Below are 19,226 nucleotides of genomic sequence, written 5' to 3' on the forward strand. Positions count from 1 at the left end.
CATAGTAACAAATCTAATATTTAGCAATCTAAATTACAGTTTTGGGTTAAAAATCCAAAAAAAAAGAAACCCCAATATATAAAAACCAAGCACACAATTGAATCATACTCAAAAACTACACGGGCAAGGGGGAGATGTTTCAATTCCCCCATGCCTGATGGCAGAGGTGGGTTTTAAGGAGTTTACGAAAGGCAAGGAGGGTGAGAGCAATCCTAATCTCTGGGGGGAGCTGGTTCCAGAGGGTCAGAGCCACCACAGAGAAGGCTCTTCCCCTGGGTCCCGCCAGACAACATTGTTTAGTTGACGGGACCCGGAGAAGGCCAACTCTGTGGGACCTAACCGGTTGCTGGGATTCGTGCGGCAGAAGGCAGTCTCGCAGATATCCTGGTCCGATGCCATGTAGGGCTTTATAGGTCATAACCAACACTTTGAATTGTGACCGGAAACTGATCGACAACCAATACAGGCTGCGGAGTGTTGGACTAACATGGGCATACTTAGAGAAGCCCATGATTGCTCTCGCAGCTGCATTCTGCACGATCTGAAGTTTCCGGACATTCTTCAAAGGTAGCCCCATGTAGAAAGCATTACAGTAGTCGAGCCTCAAGGTGATGAGGGCATGAGTGACTGTGAGCAGTGACCCCCGATCCAAATAGGGCCGCAACTGGTGCACCAGGCGAACCTGGGCAAACGCCCCCCTCGCCACAGCTGAAAGGTGTTTCTCTAATGTGAGCTGTGGATCGAGGAGGACCCTCTCTGAGGGGGTCAATACTTTCCCCCCCAGGGTAATGGACGGACAGATGGAGTTGTCCTTGGGAGGCAAAACTCACAGCCACTCCGTCTTATCCGGGTTGAGTTTGAGTCTATTGACACCCATCCAGGCCCCAACAGCCTCCAGGCACCAGCACATCACTTCCACTGCTTCAATGACTGGACATGGGGTGGAGATGTACAGCTGGGTATCATCAGCGTACCTCACCCCATGTCCTTGGATGATCTCCCCCGGCAATTTTGTTATTAATACTTACCAAATAAGTTGGTTTTCACAGTGATAGATAAATGTGTATTATTTTGAAGAATTTCCATGGCTTTTGCTAGCTGAATATTTTCAAAGTTCTGACCATTCACTTCCAATATCTAGATAGAGAAATAAGAGAATCTCACACTAGCAAATTAGATAAATTAGAATTTTAAAATATATTATATTATATTACATAATATAAAATATATTATAAAAACAGCACTATTTGTTTTCAATGAATTCACATTCAACTGAAGTTTATGTAGCATTCACAAAACTTTCCAGTGTTCCAGAAATGATAACCTTTATGCAAATCTCCTGAGCTTTCCTACTCCTTTTTTCTCTTTGGTTTTCATATAAAAATGGAACAGTTAAACATTTTCTTTTGCTAGAAGTACCTACTGATATTTGAAATATTGATTTGCATACCTGATCTCCACGTTTCAACCCTGCTTCAGTAGCTTTGCTACCCAAATCTACACTGTCAACAAAGATTCCAAATCCTTTTTCAGATCCTCCTAGTAATAAGAAAGGCAAAGGAGCTTCCCGGGATGGCTTTGTTAATGTTATCATCCTTCGTTTGGCTTTAGCAGCACATGCAATATTTAATAGCCTCAGATGTCCGCCCATTTTCTGCAAGCAAAAATATTAATTTAGAACAATTAGTTTCAATGTTATTTTCAATAGAGCACCAAAACTTTTTTCTTTCCTTTCTAGAGGTCTATTTATACCTCTCTTTCCAAATTGTTCTCAAATTCCTCCAGAAAATGAGTCATTGCAGGGTCTCCCTCAAAATCATTGAAGTGATTGTTCACCCACAATAATACTACCCGTGTAACCTGATGAAAATATAAAATTCTGTTATATTTCATATAAAATATTACATTTAGTGAATTAATGACATTTAACTTGATAAAATGTGAAATTCATAATTTTATAAGAGTACACCAATATAAGAAAAACAATCTGGATTTAATTAAAAAAACATATATTTTCTGAATGAATCGGGGTGGCTCACAAAGTATCAATAATAAAATAGCATACAACAATACAGTTAGATCCAATTAATACAGATAGTTAATTTAAAACATTATAAAATGCTGAGCAATTAAAAATCATCCATTCAAGCACGAAACATGTGCATACTAAACATTTAGTGGCCAGAGACTGGTTTCTAATGAAAACAAGCCTGGTGGCATAAATAAGTTTTCAGATTCTTACGAAAGGCAAGGAGGGTGGGGGCAGTACGAATCTCTGGGGGGAGCTGATTCCAGAGAGCCAGGTCCCCTACAGAGAGCCAGGTCCCCTTCCCTGGGCCTTGCTAAGCAACATTGTCTAGTTGACAGGACCTGGAGAAGGCTGACTATATGGGACCTAACTGGACGCTGGGATTAATGCGGCAGAAGGCAGTCTCGTAAGCAATCTGGTCCAATGCCATGTAGGGCTTTATAGGTCATAACCAACACTTTGAATTGCATCCGGAAACCAATTGGCAGCCAATGCAGTATGTGGAGTGCTGAAGAGACATGGGCACACCTTGAGAGGCCCATGACTGCTCATGTGATTGCATTCTGCACAATTTGTAGTTTTTGAACACTTTTCGGAGGTATCCCCGTGTAGAGAGCATTGCAGTAGTCAAATCTCAAGGTGATAAGGGCATAGGTGACTGTGAGTAGACTGACTGTTGAGGGCCTAGATAATCGGCTTCTTCCAAGGACCGCTGAAGCTGGAACTCCACCACCTTCTCAACAACCTTCCCCATAAAGGGAAGGTTTGAGACTGGGTGATAGTTGTTAAGGATGGCTGGGTCCAGGGAAGGCGCTCTTGAGGAGGGGGCGCACAAGTGCCTCCTTATAGGGAGCCGGGAAGTATCCCCTTCCCAAAGAAACATTGACAATCTCCTGGACCCAGCTCCGTGTCACCTCCCTGCTGGCCAAAACTAGCCAGGAGGGACATGGGTCCTATAAACAGGTGTTGGAACTCATAGCTCCAATGGCCTTGTCCACTTCCTCAGGTGTTACCAGGTCAAACTCCTCCTATACAGGTGGACTAGGATGGGCCCTGTCGTCTTAACTGACTCATTGTCATCCAACACTGCATTCCAATTGGAGGTCTATCCGGATCTGAGCAATTTTATCTGTGAAAAACTTGTTAAAGTCTTCAGCACTACCCTGCAAGGGTTCATCAACTCTCCCTTCTGATTATTCTACTTTATAGCTGAGATTCAGACTATCCTGACATGTTATCCTGCAAAGTCTTAAATCCTGACTCTTCTCTCAATAATTGGACCAGAATATTGGAAGACCCTATATGAAAATGAAAATCCCTTATATAAGATAAATGCTGATTGGACTTAGCTGACTATTATTATTGTTATCTGTATTTTTCAATTATTCTGTTCTGTAAATTATTATATTACATTATTTTATATAATGTCTTATTTTATTTTTAATTCCCTGTTTCCAGTTTTTTTTAAAAATTGTAAATTTCCTAGTTTTATTCTTACAGATTGGGCAGCAACATGAATCTAATAAATAAGCAACCTATCAGTTCCAACAAAATGTTCTATTAATTTGCCAATTAAAATGGCTAGAATTAGCTATTTTGGGAGGTTCTTCTTTGTTGTTCAGAATATACAGTGGTACCTTGTGATATGATACGAACCCCTCGTCATACCAACTTTTCAAGATACGAACCCAGGGTTCGGAATTTTTTTCCCTCTTCTTACGAACTTTTTTCACCTTAGGAACCTGCCACCACAGCTGGGATGCCCCGCCTCCAGACTTTTGTTGCAAGCCAAGCCCCAGTTTTTGCGATCCTGGGATCCCCTGAGGTTCCCATCCATGGAAAACCCCACCTCCTGTTTTCCACATTTTTGCGATGCTGTAGGGAAATCCCAGGAGGGGAATCCCAGGATCACAAAAACGGACAGAGTAGTGGGGACAAAAACAGGAAGAAAAGACTCATGGAGCTCAAGGGAGGAGAAAGGTGTGGGGGAGATGAGGAGAGTGGGGTGGGCAAAAACGGGAAGAAAAGACTCATGGAGCTCAAAGAATGAGAAAGGTATGGGGGAGATGAGGAGAGTGGGGTGGGCAAAAACGGGAAGAAAAGACTCATGGAGCTCAAGAGAGGAGAAAGGTGTGGGGGAGATGAGGAGAAGAACCGTTGCACTTACCTGAACGGTCTTCTCGCTGCACTGCAAGGAGAGTCCAACATGGGTTAATCTTCAGCCAAGCTGGAAGGGACTGAGTTAAAAATTAGCATAATTTACTGGTCCAACCCCCATGCTGCCCTCTCCGGGTCAGTCTTACAATAAAACGAAGTCATAGTGATAGTAAACCAAGGAAACTTTATTAATTAACCAACTTGTAAGTAACTCAACTATGACAACTCTGAGACCCTGGGCCCAAACAGCCGGGTGGGTTTGGACTCTCCTTGCAGTGCAGCGAGAAGACCGTTCAGGTAAGTGCAACGGTTCTTCTCCACTTGCACTGCTTCGGAGAGTCCAACATGGGATATACCCAAGCTTAACTTATTAGGGGGGGAAAGGCTGGACCAGGGGCGCAGGATCGGTGCAAACTCTCTGCAATACTCTGCGTCCAAAGGCTGCTTCCGCAGAAGCGAAAGTGTCCAATCTGTAATGTTTAATGAATGTATTAGGCGTGACCCAAGTTGCCGCACGGCAAATATCGTCAATCGGGGCCTGTGTTGTCCATGCCGCTGAAGTGGCTGCACTCCTTGTTGAGTGCGCTGTGATGCCACTTGGTATCGGTGTAGCCCTTGATTTGTAAGCAGTGACGATGCAGGAACGAATCCAGCAACTAATTGTCTTGGGCGAAACTTTATTCCCCATAGATGCTGGAAAATATGAGACAAATAGGGCTTCTGTCTTTCTAAAGGTGTTAGTCCGTCGAATATAAAGTTTGATGGCTCGTCTGACATCCAACTTGTGCCATCTTAGTTCCAGTGGGTGGGACCCCTGGGCACAAAAGTCTGGCAGTACAATGTCCTGAGATCTGTGAAAGACCGTGTTCACCTTAGGTAGGAAGGCGGGATCTGGCCTGAGGACCACTCTGTTGGTGTGGAAGATACATAGGTCCGGCCGGACTGATAGGGCTGAGAGTTCGGAGACCCTCCTTGCTGATGTGATTGCCGTGAGGAAGGCTGTTTTCAGAGATAACAGGCGTAGCGGTATCTCCCTCAAGGGTTCGAAGGGAGGCTCCGTGAGGGCCTGTAACACCAGTGGCAGATCCCATGTGGGGAAACGGTGTATAGTAGGAGGTCTAATGTTCGCTGCTCCTCTAATAAAATCCCGAATCCAAGGGTGCTGGGAAATTGGAGTAGTGAAGTCCATTTTAAGTATAGTGGCAATAGCTGCCGTTTGCCTGCGGAGTGTATTTGGAGCCAGTCCTTTATCCAAACCTGCTTGTAAGAACTCCAGAATTTGGATCACTGATGGTGACTGAGGATCCTGATTACGACCTCTGCAGAAAGCACAGTAAGCTTTCCAGGTAGCCTGGTAAATTCGCGTTGTGGAAGGACGGCGTGCTGCCTGTATGGTGGAGATCACCTTATCCGGAACCTGTTCCTTCCTTAGTCTCTCCCCCTCAAGTGCCACACGGCAAGACTCCACCACTGGGGGTCTGGATGGCAAATTGATCCTTGTGTCAGCACCACCTTGTGATGTGGAATGCGCCAAGGGGGAGAGATTGAGAGGTCCACTAGGTCCGCAAACCAAGGGCGTCTGGGCCAATGAGGGGCCACCAGGAGAATTTCTGCCTGTTCTTGTAATAGTTTGTGTATTACCCTCGGAATTAGGCAGACTGGAGGGAATGCATACAGCAGCTCCCTTGGCCATGGGCAGGCTAGAGCATTGATCTGTTCCGCTCCAGGTGAGGGGAACCTTGAGAAGAACCTTGGTAGGTGGTTGTTGTGGCAGGTGGCGAATAGGTCCACTGCTGGAATCCCAAATCTGTGCACAATGTCTTGGAAGAGATCCGAACTCAGGCTCCACTCTGTCGGGTCGATCGTGGTCCGACTGAGCCAATCCGCCTGTATGTTGGAGGTGCCGGATATGTGCTCTGCTCGCAGAGATGCGAGGTGTTGCTCTGCCCACCTGAACAGGGACTGAGATTCTCGCATCAGGCGACCTGATTTCGTGCCGCCTTGGTGGTTGATGTGTGCCCTGGTTGCCACATTGTCTGTAAGTATCAGTACATTTCGGCCCCTCACCAGGCCTGTGAAGTGTCGTAGAGCCAGGTGGACCGCTCTGAGTTCCAAGTAATTGATGTTGCTGCATGTTAGATCCTCTGGACTCCATAATCCTTGGGCCATCCCTACGTCGGAGTGAGCTCCCCAACCCGAGAGACTCGCGTCCGTAGTTATCGTCACCTCTTGTTGTAGTAGGAACGGCGATCCTTGATGTAGCGCCGACGACTTCCACCATGGGAGTGATTTGCGTACCTCTTGTGAGATTGTCACCAATCTGGAAGAGTGGCTGGTCCGGTTTTGTTGAAAAGGAATGAGAAACCACTGTAGTGGTCTGGCATGCAGTCTGGCCCAGGGAACAATGTCTATGCAGGAGATGAGAACTCCCAACAGCTGGGACAGAAAGGCCAATGTTACTGTACGGTTGCGTTGCGCTTCTGTGATCAGCGACCTGACCTTGACCTGGCGGTCTGGTGATAGGAAGACCTTGCCTTCCATGGTGTCTATGTAGGTACCTAGGTGAGGTAAGTACCTGGTCGGTATGAGATGACTCTTTTGGTAGTTGATTGAGAACCCCGCCTCTGCCAGGGTCTCCATAGTCTCTGACAGGTCGCGTCGTGCCCGGCTGTAGCTGCTGGACAGTATAATAATATCGTCCAGATACGCCATCAGTCGTAGCGAGCGTGTCCGTAGCTCTGCGGTGAGGATGTCCAATAACTTTGTAAAAGTCCTGGGAGCTGACGATAGGCCAAAAGGCATCGCCTTGTACTGGAAATGGTGGTTTTCGAAACAAAAGCGAAGGTATTTCCTGGAGTCTGGATGCACTGGGACATGGAGGTATGCCTCTTTGAGGTCTATTGACGTCAGCCAGTCCTGTTGACGTATTGCGGATAGTATAGTCCTTAGAGAGTGCATTTTGAACCTTCGGTATTTTATGTATAAGTTCAACTGCTTCAGGTTGAGGATGAGGCGGCAACCCCCTGAGGCTTTGGGTACTATAAACACTATGGAATAATACCCCTGTTTCTCCTGGTGTGGAGGAACCTTCTCGATGGCTCTGATCTGAAATAGATGATGAATTTCTTGGTAAAGGAGGTTGCGCTTGTGATTGTTGGAGAGAACCGGACACTCCAGAAATCTGTTTGGCGGATTCAGGGTGAACTCCAGGGCGAGTCCTTGAGTTATGGTATTTATGGCCCAAGTGTCGGTGGACATAGATGCCCAGGAGGCGGTGAAGTGCTGCAGCCGCCCCCCTATGGGAACTGACTTGGCAGAGTCATTTGTTCCTTCTAAAGCCTCCTCTGTTGGAACCTCTATAGGTCCTCCTTGATTGTTGGAACTGTCTGTTCCTATCTCCAAATCCACCTCTGTCTCCTCTGTAGGACAGTTGGGAGTAGGACCCCTGGGTATAAGATCTTCCAGCCTGGGGTGCAGAGGGGGAAGATTCGGTCCGAAAGGGCTGGCGCCTAGAATATGGGGCAGTGCGTCTTTCCTGCCTTCTGTAAGATCTAGGCATGACTTTTTTCTTGTCCTTGTCTTCCACAAGGACCTTGTCCAGAGATTCTCCAAACAATCTTGACCCATCAAATGGGGCCGAGGCTAGACGTCCCTTGGACTTGGCGTCAGCTTGCCAAGTCCGGAGCCAGAGTAAGCGTCGGGATGACTGGTTTGCTGCTAGGGCTCGTGAGGAGAAACGAGATGCAGACAGAGTGGCATCCGCCGAGAATTCTGCCGCAGCTAGCAGCTTGTTAAGGTCTTGCCTTAGGCGACCCTCCTCAGGTCCCAGCTTAGAGAGCATTTCTTGGAGCCAAAGGACCGAAGCTCTGTTAAAAAATGAGGCTGCCGAAGCTGCTTTGAGGGCCCATGCCGACATCTGGTGAGCTTTTTTGTTAATTGCCTCTGCCTTCCGGTCCTCCGGCTTTAGGCCATCTGCCACCTCGGAAGGAACTAATGCGTTAGATACTAGAGCTGCAATCGGAGCATCTACCGTTGGAAATTCAAGTAACTTTTCCAATTCTGGTTCAAATGCATAAAATTTACGCTCAGAAGCTGTTGGGCCTAGAGCAGCTGCTGGGTATTGCCAAGGCCTCTGTACATTGTCCAAAAAGAGCTTAGGGGCTGGTATAAGGTCAGCATCCCTTTGGATCTCCGTGAGTACCCTCGAGGCTGGAGGAGGGGCTGATGCAGAATCTGTGGGCTTTTCAGGGGTGCCCAAGGCCACAGTCATCTTTGCTTTATTAAGCAGTACGCGAAAGATAGCGGGTCTAAAGAGGCCTGTATATGTTGGTGGCTCCGGGGGTGCTCCCTCATCCTCAGATAGGCCATCATCTGGCTCTGAGCCCTGCCCTCTGAATGCAGGATCTTCTAGGAAGGAGTCATGAGCAGGGGATGGGGGAGCCGGTGCTGCCCAGATATTCCTTTGCAGGGAAGGAGGAGGAGTAGGATTTAGTGGGGCAGGAGGTGCAGTTGCTTGTTGCACTCCCGTTACTATGCCATGTGAATATGCTGAAGCAATCATATCCTGCAAGGCTGGTGGCAGGCGCTGCCAGGTATCTGGGGATGATCTGAGCCCCGCAGCTGTTGGGGTGAATGTGGCAGTAGGCAATGGTGGGGGCGGCATGTGCCATGCAGGCGAGACAGAGGATGGCCTGGTAACCTCAGGTCTTATAGGGTCTGCCACCTGGGATGGGCCCCCGAACCTATCTGGGGACCAGTCCCTGTCTGTTGCCAAACCACTTCCTTCTGGGAGTCTTGGAGGAGTCCCAGTTATCACACCCCCACTCTGACCTGGTACCGATGAGACAGTGGTATTGCATTGTTTCTGAGCCTCAAGTTGCTCCTCCAATGCTTTAATTCGACGCTCGGCCTCTCTTAATCCAGATGATGACTGAGAGGTTTTTGCCTTTGCCTTTGAGGAGTGTGTTTTCTCCTTGGCCTTTGTGGCTGAGGGCTCTGCTGTCCCCTGCTGTGGAAGATCAGCCATTGGGGATATAATTGCAAGCCTCCGTAACGAGAGAATGGAGGAAAAAAGCCTTTTCTTTGTTATAACCAGTATTACCGAGCGAAAAATGGCCACCGCAATTGTTTTTCCTGTGTAACAGGAAATCCGGTCTCTTCCTGCCCTTCTAGGAACCGGCCGGAAGTCGGTTGATCCAAAATGGCGGCTCCCTGTGTGCCGCGCCATCTTGTAATGGCCCTTCCCTTATGTAGCCGACTCAGGCGGCAAAGGGGAATAATCGGTTTAAAACCGATCCCGGGCGGCGTTTTTGGGCGGGAATTTCCAATCGCTCGCTCTGGCCCAGCATAGTAAGAAAAAACGCCTCGCCCTGAGGTATGGCCGCGCAGGCCGGGGACCTCTGCCGGTGTCGTTCTGTGGCGGGAGATTTGAATCTCCTCCTGCTGCAAGGAACGGTATGGCCTCGCAGGCCAGGGACCTTCATCACCGGTAACCTCCAGCCTTGGGAGCTGTCCCCACGCAGGGGACAAGCTCCGAGCTGGGAAAGCCGAATTGGGGCCATACTCCACAGAGCAGGGGCCCAATCACACGAGGTGTGTTGCTCCATAAATCTGGAATAGAAACAGAAAGGAGAAAAATTCATTAAGTACAGTTAGTACATTTATTTCAAACAGTTAATACAGATAAATATACAATTAATAACAAATAAGAAAAACAATTAAAACTACCCCTAGACTCAAAGAGTCCTAGGAGGAAAAACTCATGTGTCCCTACACTATGACTGAGTTTTTTAGACTGACCCGGAGAGGGCAGCATGGGGGTTGGACCAGTAAATTATGCTAATTTTTAACTCAGTCCCTTCCAGCTTGGCTGAAGATTAACCCATGTTGGACTCTCCGAAGCAGTGCAAGTGGAGAATGGGGTGGGCAAAAACGGGAAGAAAAGACTCATGGAGCTCAAGGAATGAGAAAGGTGTGGGGAAGATGAGGAGAGTGGGGTGGGCAAAAGCGGGAAGAAAAGACTCATGGAGCTCAAGGGAGGAGAAAAGTGTGGGGGAGATGAGCAGAGTGGGGAGGGGGACAAAAACGGGAGGCAGGGACTCATGGATCTCAAGAGAGGTTCTTTTCACCTTGTTTCATTGGGACTCCCTCTCTCCACTCTGTTCCCCTCAGCTTTGTCTGGCCACCGCTTTTTTTTTTAAGCCTTAATATTTTGGATTCTCCTAATGGGCTTGCACGCATTATTGTCTTTTCCATTGATTCCTATGGGAAACATTGTTCCTTTTTTACGTTTTTACTTCCGCCGCAGCAGCGAGGAGCCGAAGATTGGGGTTTCCCCACTGCCTACGCAAACTCCTCGCTGCCGCTCGCCCGCCCTTCGCCCGCCCACGCCGTTCGCTCGCGCCGCTTCCCAGCTGAGTCCTGAAGCGAACTTCCACATTTGGCTTCGGGACTCAGTTGGGAAGCTGCGCGGCTGTTTTAAAACGTCGCCGCCGGCATGGGGGGCTTCCTAGCAGCCCCCCAAACCCGGGTTGGGGGTCCAGGGGGGGCTGGCAAGCCCCCCATGCCGGCGGCAACGTTTTAAAACAGCCGCGCGGCTTCCCAACTGAGTCCCGAAGACAAACGCGGAAGTTCGCCTTTGACGTTTGTCTTCGGGACTCAGTTGGGAAGCCGCGTGGCTGTTTTAAAACGTCGCCGCCGGCATGGGGGGCTTCCTAGCAGCCCCCCAAACCCGGGTTGGGTGTCCGGGGGGTGCTGGCAAGCCCCCCATGCCGGCGGCGATGTTTTAAAACAGCCGCGCGGCTTCCCAACTGAGTCCCGAAGACAAACGCGGAAGTTCGCCTTTGACGTTTGTCTTCGGGACTCAGTTGGGAAGCCGCGCGGCTGTTTTAAAATGTCGCCGCCGGCATGGGGGGCTTCCTAGCAGCCCCCCAAACCCGGGTTGGGGGTCCGGGGGGTGCTGGCAAGCCCCCCATGCCGGCGGCGACATTTTAAAACAGCCGCGCGGCTTCCCAACTGAGTCCCGAAGACAAACGTCAAAGGCGAACTTCCGCGTTTGTCTTCGGGACTCAGTTGGGAAGCCGCGCGGCTGTTTTAAAACGTCGCCGCCGGCATGGGGGGCTTGCCAGCACCCCCCCGGACCCGGGTGGCCGGGCGAGCAGCAAGCGAACGGCGGGTGGCCGGGCGAAGGGCGGGCGAGCGGCGAACGAGCGGGTGCTGGGGGGGGCTTCTCGCCCTCCCGCCAGCAAGAGGGGGAAGACCCAGGGAAGCCGCCCAGAAGCTGATCTGCCCAGCGCCATCTACGCATGCGTGGCCATAAAAAAAAGGGTGCGTATGCGCAGATGGTGTTTTTACTTCCGGGTTGAAAAATCGCAATTTACCCCGTTCGCAATGATCGGGATCGCGATACCCGGGGGATCACTGTACTTGTTTCCCACAGGCTTTAGGAAAAGGTGAATTTAATGTTTTAATTTGCTTTCAAACAATTTAATTACTATTAAATTTCAATATTTTTTGCAATTTACTAATATTAATTAAAATTTTCTAAAAGAGTATGTTGCTTAGAATTGTATGTGGTATGTACAGTATTTTTTTTAACTTACAACAAAAGATGGGTAGCGTATACAAATTTAACATTCCATATTAAGGGAATTGTGCATGTAAATGGTGGTGATAAAGCAAATAAAACATCAAAACTTATGTGGAAATTACATTGTGTTAGATATAATGAATATTAGATGCTGTTTTTCCAGAAAAAATTGACCAGAAAAAATTATTGGCACTCCCCATCCTCCAGGCCCATATAAACTATCCAAATACATTACAATTAAAATAAGGACATAAAAGCAAATTATTTATGCAACCTTATCCCTGAGGCTAGAATCATTAAACCACTCCAATAACTTTTTCCCCACTTCCATTGGGCTTGAAAGGAAAGTTCTATATGTCAATAGGAAATCTTCTATGTAAGTTGGATCCACTACTGAATGTTCTTCGACTAAATGCATTGTTAATCTCTCCGGTGTTCCCTGTGAAAGTAAATATTCAAACATCAACAAATGAATGTGTTTTTCCTTGCATCTTATTTCTTTCACAAAATTTAAAACAGAATAGAATCTTTATTAAACTACATTTATAATCAGACAGTGTGTGTGTGTGACATAAGATACATGCATACAAACACACACACACACACACACACACATTAGAGATCAGCATGATTTGCATTCATCCTATATGCAACTTTCTCTGCTACATGCAAAGTTAGCAATGCACAGTTTTAGCAAAGTTCAGTTTTACCACAAGAGTTTTGTTGTGTGTATACTATGCTTTGGGGCAGCTACATAATAATTTGCAAGGTGTCTGTGAATACAGATCCTAACTTGGGTAAAATATCATGAAAGTTCTTGTGATAAAACTGAACTTTGCTAAAATTGCCTACTAATATCTTTGCATGTATCAAAGAAAGTTGCATTAGTATGAATACAAATAATGCTGGTCCTCTAGTCTACATCTTCTATAACTGATTAAAGCATTACATAAAAGCTTCAGACAGAAACCAAGATGAACTATAGAAGTTAATAGCAACAGCAATAGCACTTAGACTTACATACCATTTCTATGTAAGTCTAAGTGCTTACACTTAACATTCCTCTCTAAGCAGTTTACAGTCAGCTTATTGCCTCCAACAACCTGTACGCTCAGAAGCTGGTCAACTTTAAGTCAGTGAGAAATGAACTACTGAACTGCCGGCAGCTAGCAATCAGCAGAAGTAGCTGCAGTACTGTATTCTAACCACTGTGTTACTATGGCTATTAATACAATATTTAATTATAATATTTAATTATGTTTATATATTTAAATATATAATATATTTAACCACAATTATTTAATCTATTTTATGTTTAAAATTCATTCTGAATTAAATATCCGAATGGTGTTGACTGTGTAGTTGATTGCACAATGGAACGTAAGAGACGTCAGTAATAAAAAAGATCAAGAATGAAATGAAATGAAAACAAGTACAAGTTTATAGAAAGAAGGCAGAATCTAATGTCTTTTAACAGAATGAAGTATAAAAATGGTGCTTAATTGAATTTATGTGTAAGAAAAATGCGTAAAATGATGATTGCATTAAAACTGAGAATAAGAGAAAGATAATATGTAGAGAGAAACAGTTAAAAACGGCATTCAATGAGAGAAAAGAACAGTGGATACTAAAAAAGACAGAAAATGCAAAACTATCTTGATAGAACTAGAAAATTGTCTAGAAGTGGCTGGAGAGGGCTAAGCAAGGAATGAATTAAATATAAGAGAGATTAAATATATTTGGTTAAATATGTTTAATTATATATTTAAATATATAAATATAATTAAATAGTATTATTAAATATTATATTAAATATAAAAATAATTTTGGTATAAAATGATAATGAAACACCGAAAAGAAAAATATTACTGTCCAAAAGAACAAGATGAAAAGAAAGCCATAAATACTGTAAAACGCTGAAAACAATAAGATGCAAATTTGGACAGTGGAACTAGAGATACATTAAAATATGGATGTGGTTTGGGTATGGAGTAGCTGTGCAACATGTTTACTGTGTGTATGTGAAGAGTGGATCTATACTTGATAACTGGAAGAATCATTATTTTTTATCTTTGCAAAATGAAAAATATAAAGTGAATGCAAAAACTATTGGAGGATTCATTTGTTAAGTATGTATGGGAAAATATTAGAATTCTAACAGATTTTATATAAGAAGAAAAATAATTGATATAAGAATAAAAAATAATTAAAATGTGGAAAGTACTAAGAGCTGTGGTGGCACAATGGTTAGAATGCAGTACTGCAGGCTACTTCTGCTGAATGCCGGTTGCCTACAATTTAGCAGTTCGAATTTCATCAGGCTCAAGGTTGACTCAGAGTTCCATCCTTCCAAGGTGGATAAAATGAAGATCCAAATTGTTGGGGGCAATATGCTGACTCTGTAAAACTGTGAAGCGGTATATAAGTGTAAGTGCTAAGTGCTATTGCTATTATGCAGCCATATTGATCAGTAATGTAAGAAGGATATTTATTGTGCATTTACTGAAAGCATATGATAAAGCAATATTTAATTATGAAATTTTTACATGAATGTGGGATTATAAATTATGCACTAAGAGTGGCATTTAATGGAACTAAAATATGCACAAGAGTAAAAGAGGATGGGAGTAAGACAAGTATCCCTTTATAAAGAAATATATAAGAAATCTTCATAGTTATGTTTAAGTGATGGGTTGGTTGAAGGTGAATTGTGGAGAAAAAACCCCAGATTAGAGAGAGACATATTTACAAAAGATGGTGAGATCTATATATCTTAGGATCTGCAAATGTTATTAGAAACTGAGGGATAGTATCTGGTCCATTATAAGGAAAGAATGCTTCCTGAAAAATGTGAAATTGGCTGCATATAAAATCTTGCTTCTACCAACTTCTTTTACGGAGTATTGAGAGTCAGAAGAAACATTAAAGTAAGGTGAATACAGTGATCCCTCTATTATCGCGAGGGTTCCGTTCCAAGACCCCTCGCGATAATCGATTTTTCGGGATGTAGTGGTGCGGAAGTAAAAACACCATCTGCGCATGCGCGCCCCTTTTTCCATGGCCGCGCATGCGCAGATGGTGTTTTTACTTCCGCACCTGGGAAGACCCAGCAGCTGAGGAGCCGCCTGCCTGCCCGCCTGTCCGCCGCTTTTCCGCTTGTCCGGCCGCCGCTTTTCCGCCGCTTGTCCGCCGCTTTTCTGCTTGTCCGGCCGCCGCTTGTCCACCGCTTTTCCGCTTTTCCGCCCGCCGCTTGTCCACCGCTTGTCCGCCCGCCGCAGCTGATCTGCTCGGCAGCGCAGTAGCAGCGAGGAGCCGAAGATGGGGTTTCCCCGTTGCCCACGCAAAGGGGAAACCCCATCTTCGGCTCCTCGCTGCTACTGCGCTGCCGAGCAGATCAGTTGGTGGGCGGCTGAAGGAACCTTCCCTGGGTGCCGCCCGCCGCTCGAGAGCAAGAGGGGGAGAGATAGAGAAAGACAGAGAAGGAAAGAAAGAGAGGAGAGAGGGAGGAAGAGAGTGTGAGAGAGGAAGAAGCAAGATAGAGAAAGAGAGAGAGAAAGAAAGATGAGAAAGGAAGGGAGTGACGTCATCGGGTGAAAAAATCGCAATATAGCGTTTCGCAAAGATCGAGATCGCGAAACTCGGGGATCACTGTATAGTGGAAATGAGTACTTGGGAAGTGTAAGTATTGTAGTAAAAATATAATTTCAAGAATGAATAGATGCCAAATACCTGTAAGTATTGACTGAAGTGAGTGTCTACTATTCAACTGCAGAAAATATATAGCAGAAAAAGAAAATAGGCTGAGAAGAGGAGGGAAGATCAGAATATGCCCTAATAGTTGGATGGCATTGAGGAGATTCTTGAAGGAGACTGCAGATGTTTTTAAAAATAAAAGGTATGTAGGAATTGATGATGGATAGTGCAGGGATATAGTGAAAGCAAGTAAGTCTGGGAAAGAAAGCTATATATAGTATTATACTGAATGGTACTGGAATAAACAATTTTAGCTACATTTCTTTTCTTTATCTCACTCATTAAATTTTGTTTAATTTAAACAAAAATTAAAAAAATAATTTAATGTAGTCCAGATTCCCAAGTAGTCCAGATTCCCAACAAAAAGGAAATGAATTCAGTCACGAGACAATTTTGTTCAGGGAATTTGTGTGAGAGAAAGAATGTGAAAATGGCTCCTCCCTAATAGTTCTCAGTGTTTATGGGGAAGTTGGTAACTTTAGTTTAACAACATTTTGTTTACGGGTGAAGAACAATGAAGAAATCTGTGTGGTAGAGTCACACCGTATCTTTCTTGCTTTTTGGAGATTGACATCTACTATTTCTTACTTTCTTTTTGGATTCTGCACAACAGTACTTAACCAGAAAAGGGAAAATGCATTTACCTAAGAATTCAGTTTTCTCTTAAAAATTACAAATGCTTAAACCATTAAAAATAAGGCAATATTTGTATATTATAACATTAATATACAAATACTCCCTAAACAGTATTCTTTTTTTCTATTACATACACGTTGATGTTAAAAAAATATACCTTAATAACAATGTGACCTTTTCTTGTTCCAGTGCGATCCAGTTCCCTATGTTCTTTTACCATAACAATCTCTCCTTCCTCTTCTACCTTTTGCATGTTCTTTTCTACTTGGTTCAGTATGCGACAGTAATCTTGTTGGGCTATGCATACAAACTGGGAACAGAGGTTTGCAACAGCGCATTAATTATTCTGAATTTTATCCAAATATCAAAAATATTTAAAACTTTAAAGCCAGAGTGCTGTACTTAATTCCCTAATATAAATTATGAAGTAAGAATTCAGGCATAATAGAAAAATAAAAATAATTAGCATTCATCACAAACCTTGGGATTCCATTCATAATTAAGATTTATAACTTCAATGTGCTTATTCCAGAGTTAAATGTTTTTCTATATATTTATGTTATTTTTAATACTCTCTAGTCAAATCCAATATATTGCTAGAATTTCTGTTTTATTTTAGAATAGCAGATTAGGTCTTTTTTTAGAAGATGAATGTGCAGCAATAATTACTGCTACGTCAAGTATTGGTATAAACCAGGAAAACTGTACTAAGTTTCTTGTTTATGAAAGTGCATCAATGATTAATTCAATTTGAATAAATAATATCACAACAATCTCATATTACCATTCCCCTCCTTTTCCCGAATAAACAAATTTCAATGCAAATATGGCATTTTCCAGATATGTGGACTTTTCACCTGTGCTAGGTGGAGAATTAGTCATGCAGAGGGAAGTGCCTAGTTAGCGAAATATTAAAGAGAATGCAGTACAATTCTGAAAAAAATATACACAGAGGGGTTTTTTTGAGGAATTAAAACAAACACATAGCTAGCCAGTCCATCATTGTGAAGATAGGTAGGTAGGTAGGTAGGTAGGTAGGTAGGTAGGGATGGATAGATAGATATAGTCAGACAGATATAGATATAGACACAGATATATATTTGCATACCCAAGAACATACTGATATATAGATGTAGTAAGATTCAGACTAGGTAGTCTGTAATCTGCACACACATATATATAGGTGGTTATTCAAGAGACATAGGATGAAACTGATAATTGAAAACAAAGGAAAAATTCTATTTTTGGCTGCAGTGGGGTGAAACACAAAAGGCAGAGAAATTTAAGAATCTCCAATCATAATACATTTGTAAACTCTTCTAATGGTTCATTTAGATTTCGAATTCTACCTGGCAGTCATCCACTTTGGTTCTCATGATTCCTTTCATATATTCTTTGTCCATAGTAGGAGAAACACCAAAACTGTTTCCCATGCATAATATTTCTGTTCTTCCATCTGGATATGTTACTTCTACAGAACCATTCAAAATAACAGACCAGGAATCAAGCTAAAAACAAAGCACATTATTTCAGAAAAGCAAGATAAAAGTACATTTTCAGGTTTTTTTAAAATAAATGATTGCAAAGAGGGAAGAAACAAAGATGTGACCATACACTGAATCAAATAGGATGCAAATTTTTAGGGGAAGATGGGTGTGCTTTAAATCCAATTAAATACCTTTTATTTATACCAATTTACTCATTCAGTTGACAAAAAATAAAGATATCCAACTTGATATTCTGGTCTCATTTCTGAGCTCTTTACCGGGTAAATAAAGTAATAGGTAGTCCCCAATATATGGACATTCATTTGTTTGAAGTCACGGCAGCAATGAATTATAATTATAACAAGCCCTCAGAGTTCTGGCCATACCACCCCATGATCTGAACCTGGATGCTTGGTAACTGATACACATTTACAAATGGCTGCAACACTCCGTGACATGATTGCTATTTGCAATCTCTGCTTCCTTTCCCAGAAATCAAAGGGGAAGTTGGCAAGGAATGTCCCAAGTCACTGGGTTTAGTCTCTCCCACACCCTGTACTCTATCTTAGACCATCTGCACTTGCAACACAGTAGCCACTCACACCCCTGTAGCACCTGCCTGACCCATGTCTCGCCTCTCATGTACTCCTTTGCATCCTCATGCACTTTCCCTCACCTATGTCTCCTCTTCACATCTTACTCCAAGCTTCTCATGCATCCCCTCATGTTTTTATGCACTGTCCCTTATTCATGTTATATCACTTGCACACACTCTTGCATCCACTTCAACTCATTCCACATCGCTCGTGCATCTCCTCACACCCTCCCCTGTACTGTCACTGTCACTTACTCTTCCCCATACACCCCGAAGCTCCTTCCCTCAGCCTGCCTGCCAGCCTAGGACTTGCAACTTTCATCTGGTTTTCCTGCTGACTTTGGCTGCAGAAGGTTGCCTGATCTAATGATTATGGCATTCAGTTAATAATGGGATCCAGAACTGTAGGAATTGTTCTCGCTAATGCAGTTGTGCTTTACAACCACATTACTTACTACTATTAGATTTACTTCTGCTATAATCTACACCAGTGATCGGCAACCTGAGGCTCTCTGCCGTGCCTCCCTGTCATCCAGTTGCAGCAATGGTATGGTCAGAGCCTTAATGTGGGAGCAAAGCACTCCTGCACTTGCCCTTGTGTGGCAACAGTATTCCGCCTGATACATTTGCTGTTGCCACCAGCAAAAACTGCTGGGAGAGAATTGTAGGGGGGTGGGGGCATCCACCAATCCTGGCCTCCCTCCTCTCTTGTAGGTGAGGCCAAGAAAAAGAAGGGGTCGGTCCCTTACCCTGCCGAGTACAACAGCCCAGCAATGGGAGTGGGGGAGATGGCCCAGCAGAAGTGCCCCCATTGGCAAGTTGGACGGTGGAGAGGCATGGTCCTGCTCTCGCAGTGGAATGCACCACTTTCTGTTTCTGTTTCCTGTGCATTTCCTGACCTCAGCTCTTTCAGCAAGAGCTATACTTATGTTGGCTTTCATTTCCCTGGGTAGTGATGGCTGGGGTCATGGGGGGCAGGGG

The 19,226-nt window shown here is 44.3% G+C and overlaps 1 protein-coding gene across 6 annotated transcripts in view; it reads right to left on the reverse strand.

The window, feature by feature from the left end:
• RAPGEF2 (Rap guanine nucleotide exchange factor 2) overlaps positions 1-19,226 on the reverse strand; it is a 245,238-nt gene that overhangs the window by 35,607 nt on the left and 190,405 nt on the right. For all 6 annotated transcript variants that reach the window (XM_070757287.1, XM_070757283.1, XM_070757284.1 and 3 more), the window contains 6 exons: positions 17,513-17,671; positions 16,321-16,473; positions 12,049-12,213; positions 1,753-1,860; positions 1,451-1,654; positions 1,029-1,137 (listed from right to left, as the gene is read on the reverse strand). In XM_070757287.1, coding sequence (XP_070613388.1) covers positions 1,029-1,137; positions 1,451-1,654; positions 1,753-1,860; positions 12,049-12,213; positions 16,321-16,473; positions 17,513-17,671 — 898 coding nt within the window. The remainder of the gene's footprint in view (positions 1-1,028; positions 1,138-1,450; positions 1,655-1,752; positions 1,861-12,048; positions 12,214-16,320; positions 16,474-17,512; positions 17,672-19,226) is intronic.

The sequence above is a fragment of the Erythrolamprus reginae genome, chromosome 7, assembly GCF_031021105.1.
Source record: "Erythrolamprus reginae isolate rEryReg1 chromosome 7, rEryReg1.hap1, whole genome shotgun sequence".
Lineage (NCBI taxonomy): Eukaryota > Metazoa > Chordata > Lepidosauria > Squamata > Dipsadidae > Erythrolamprus > Erythrolamprus reginae.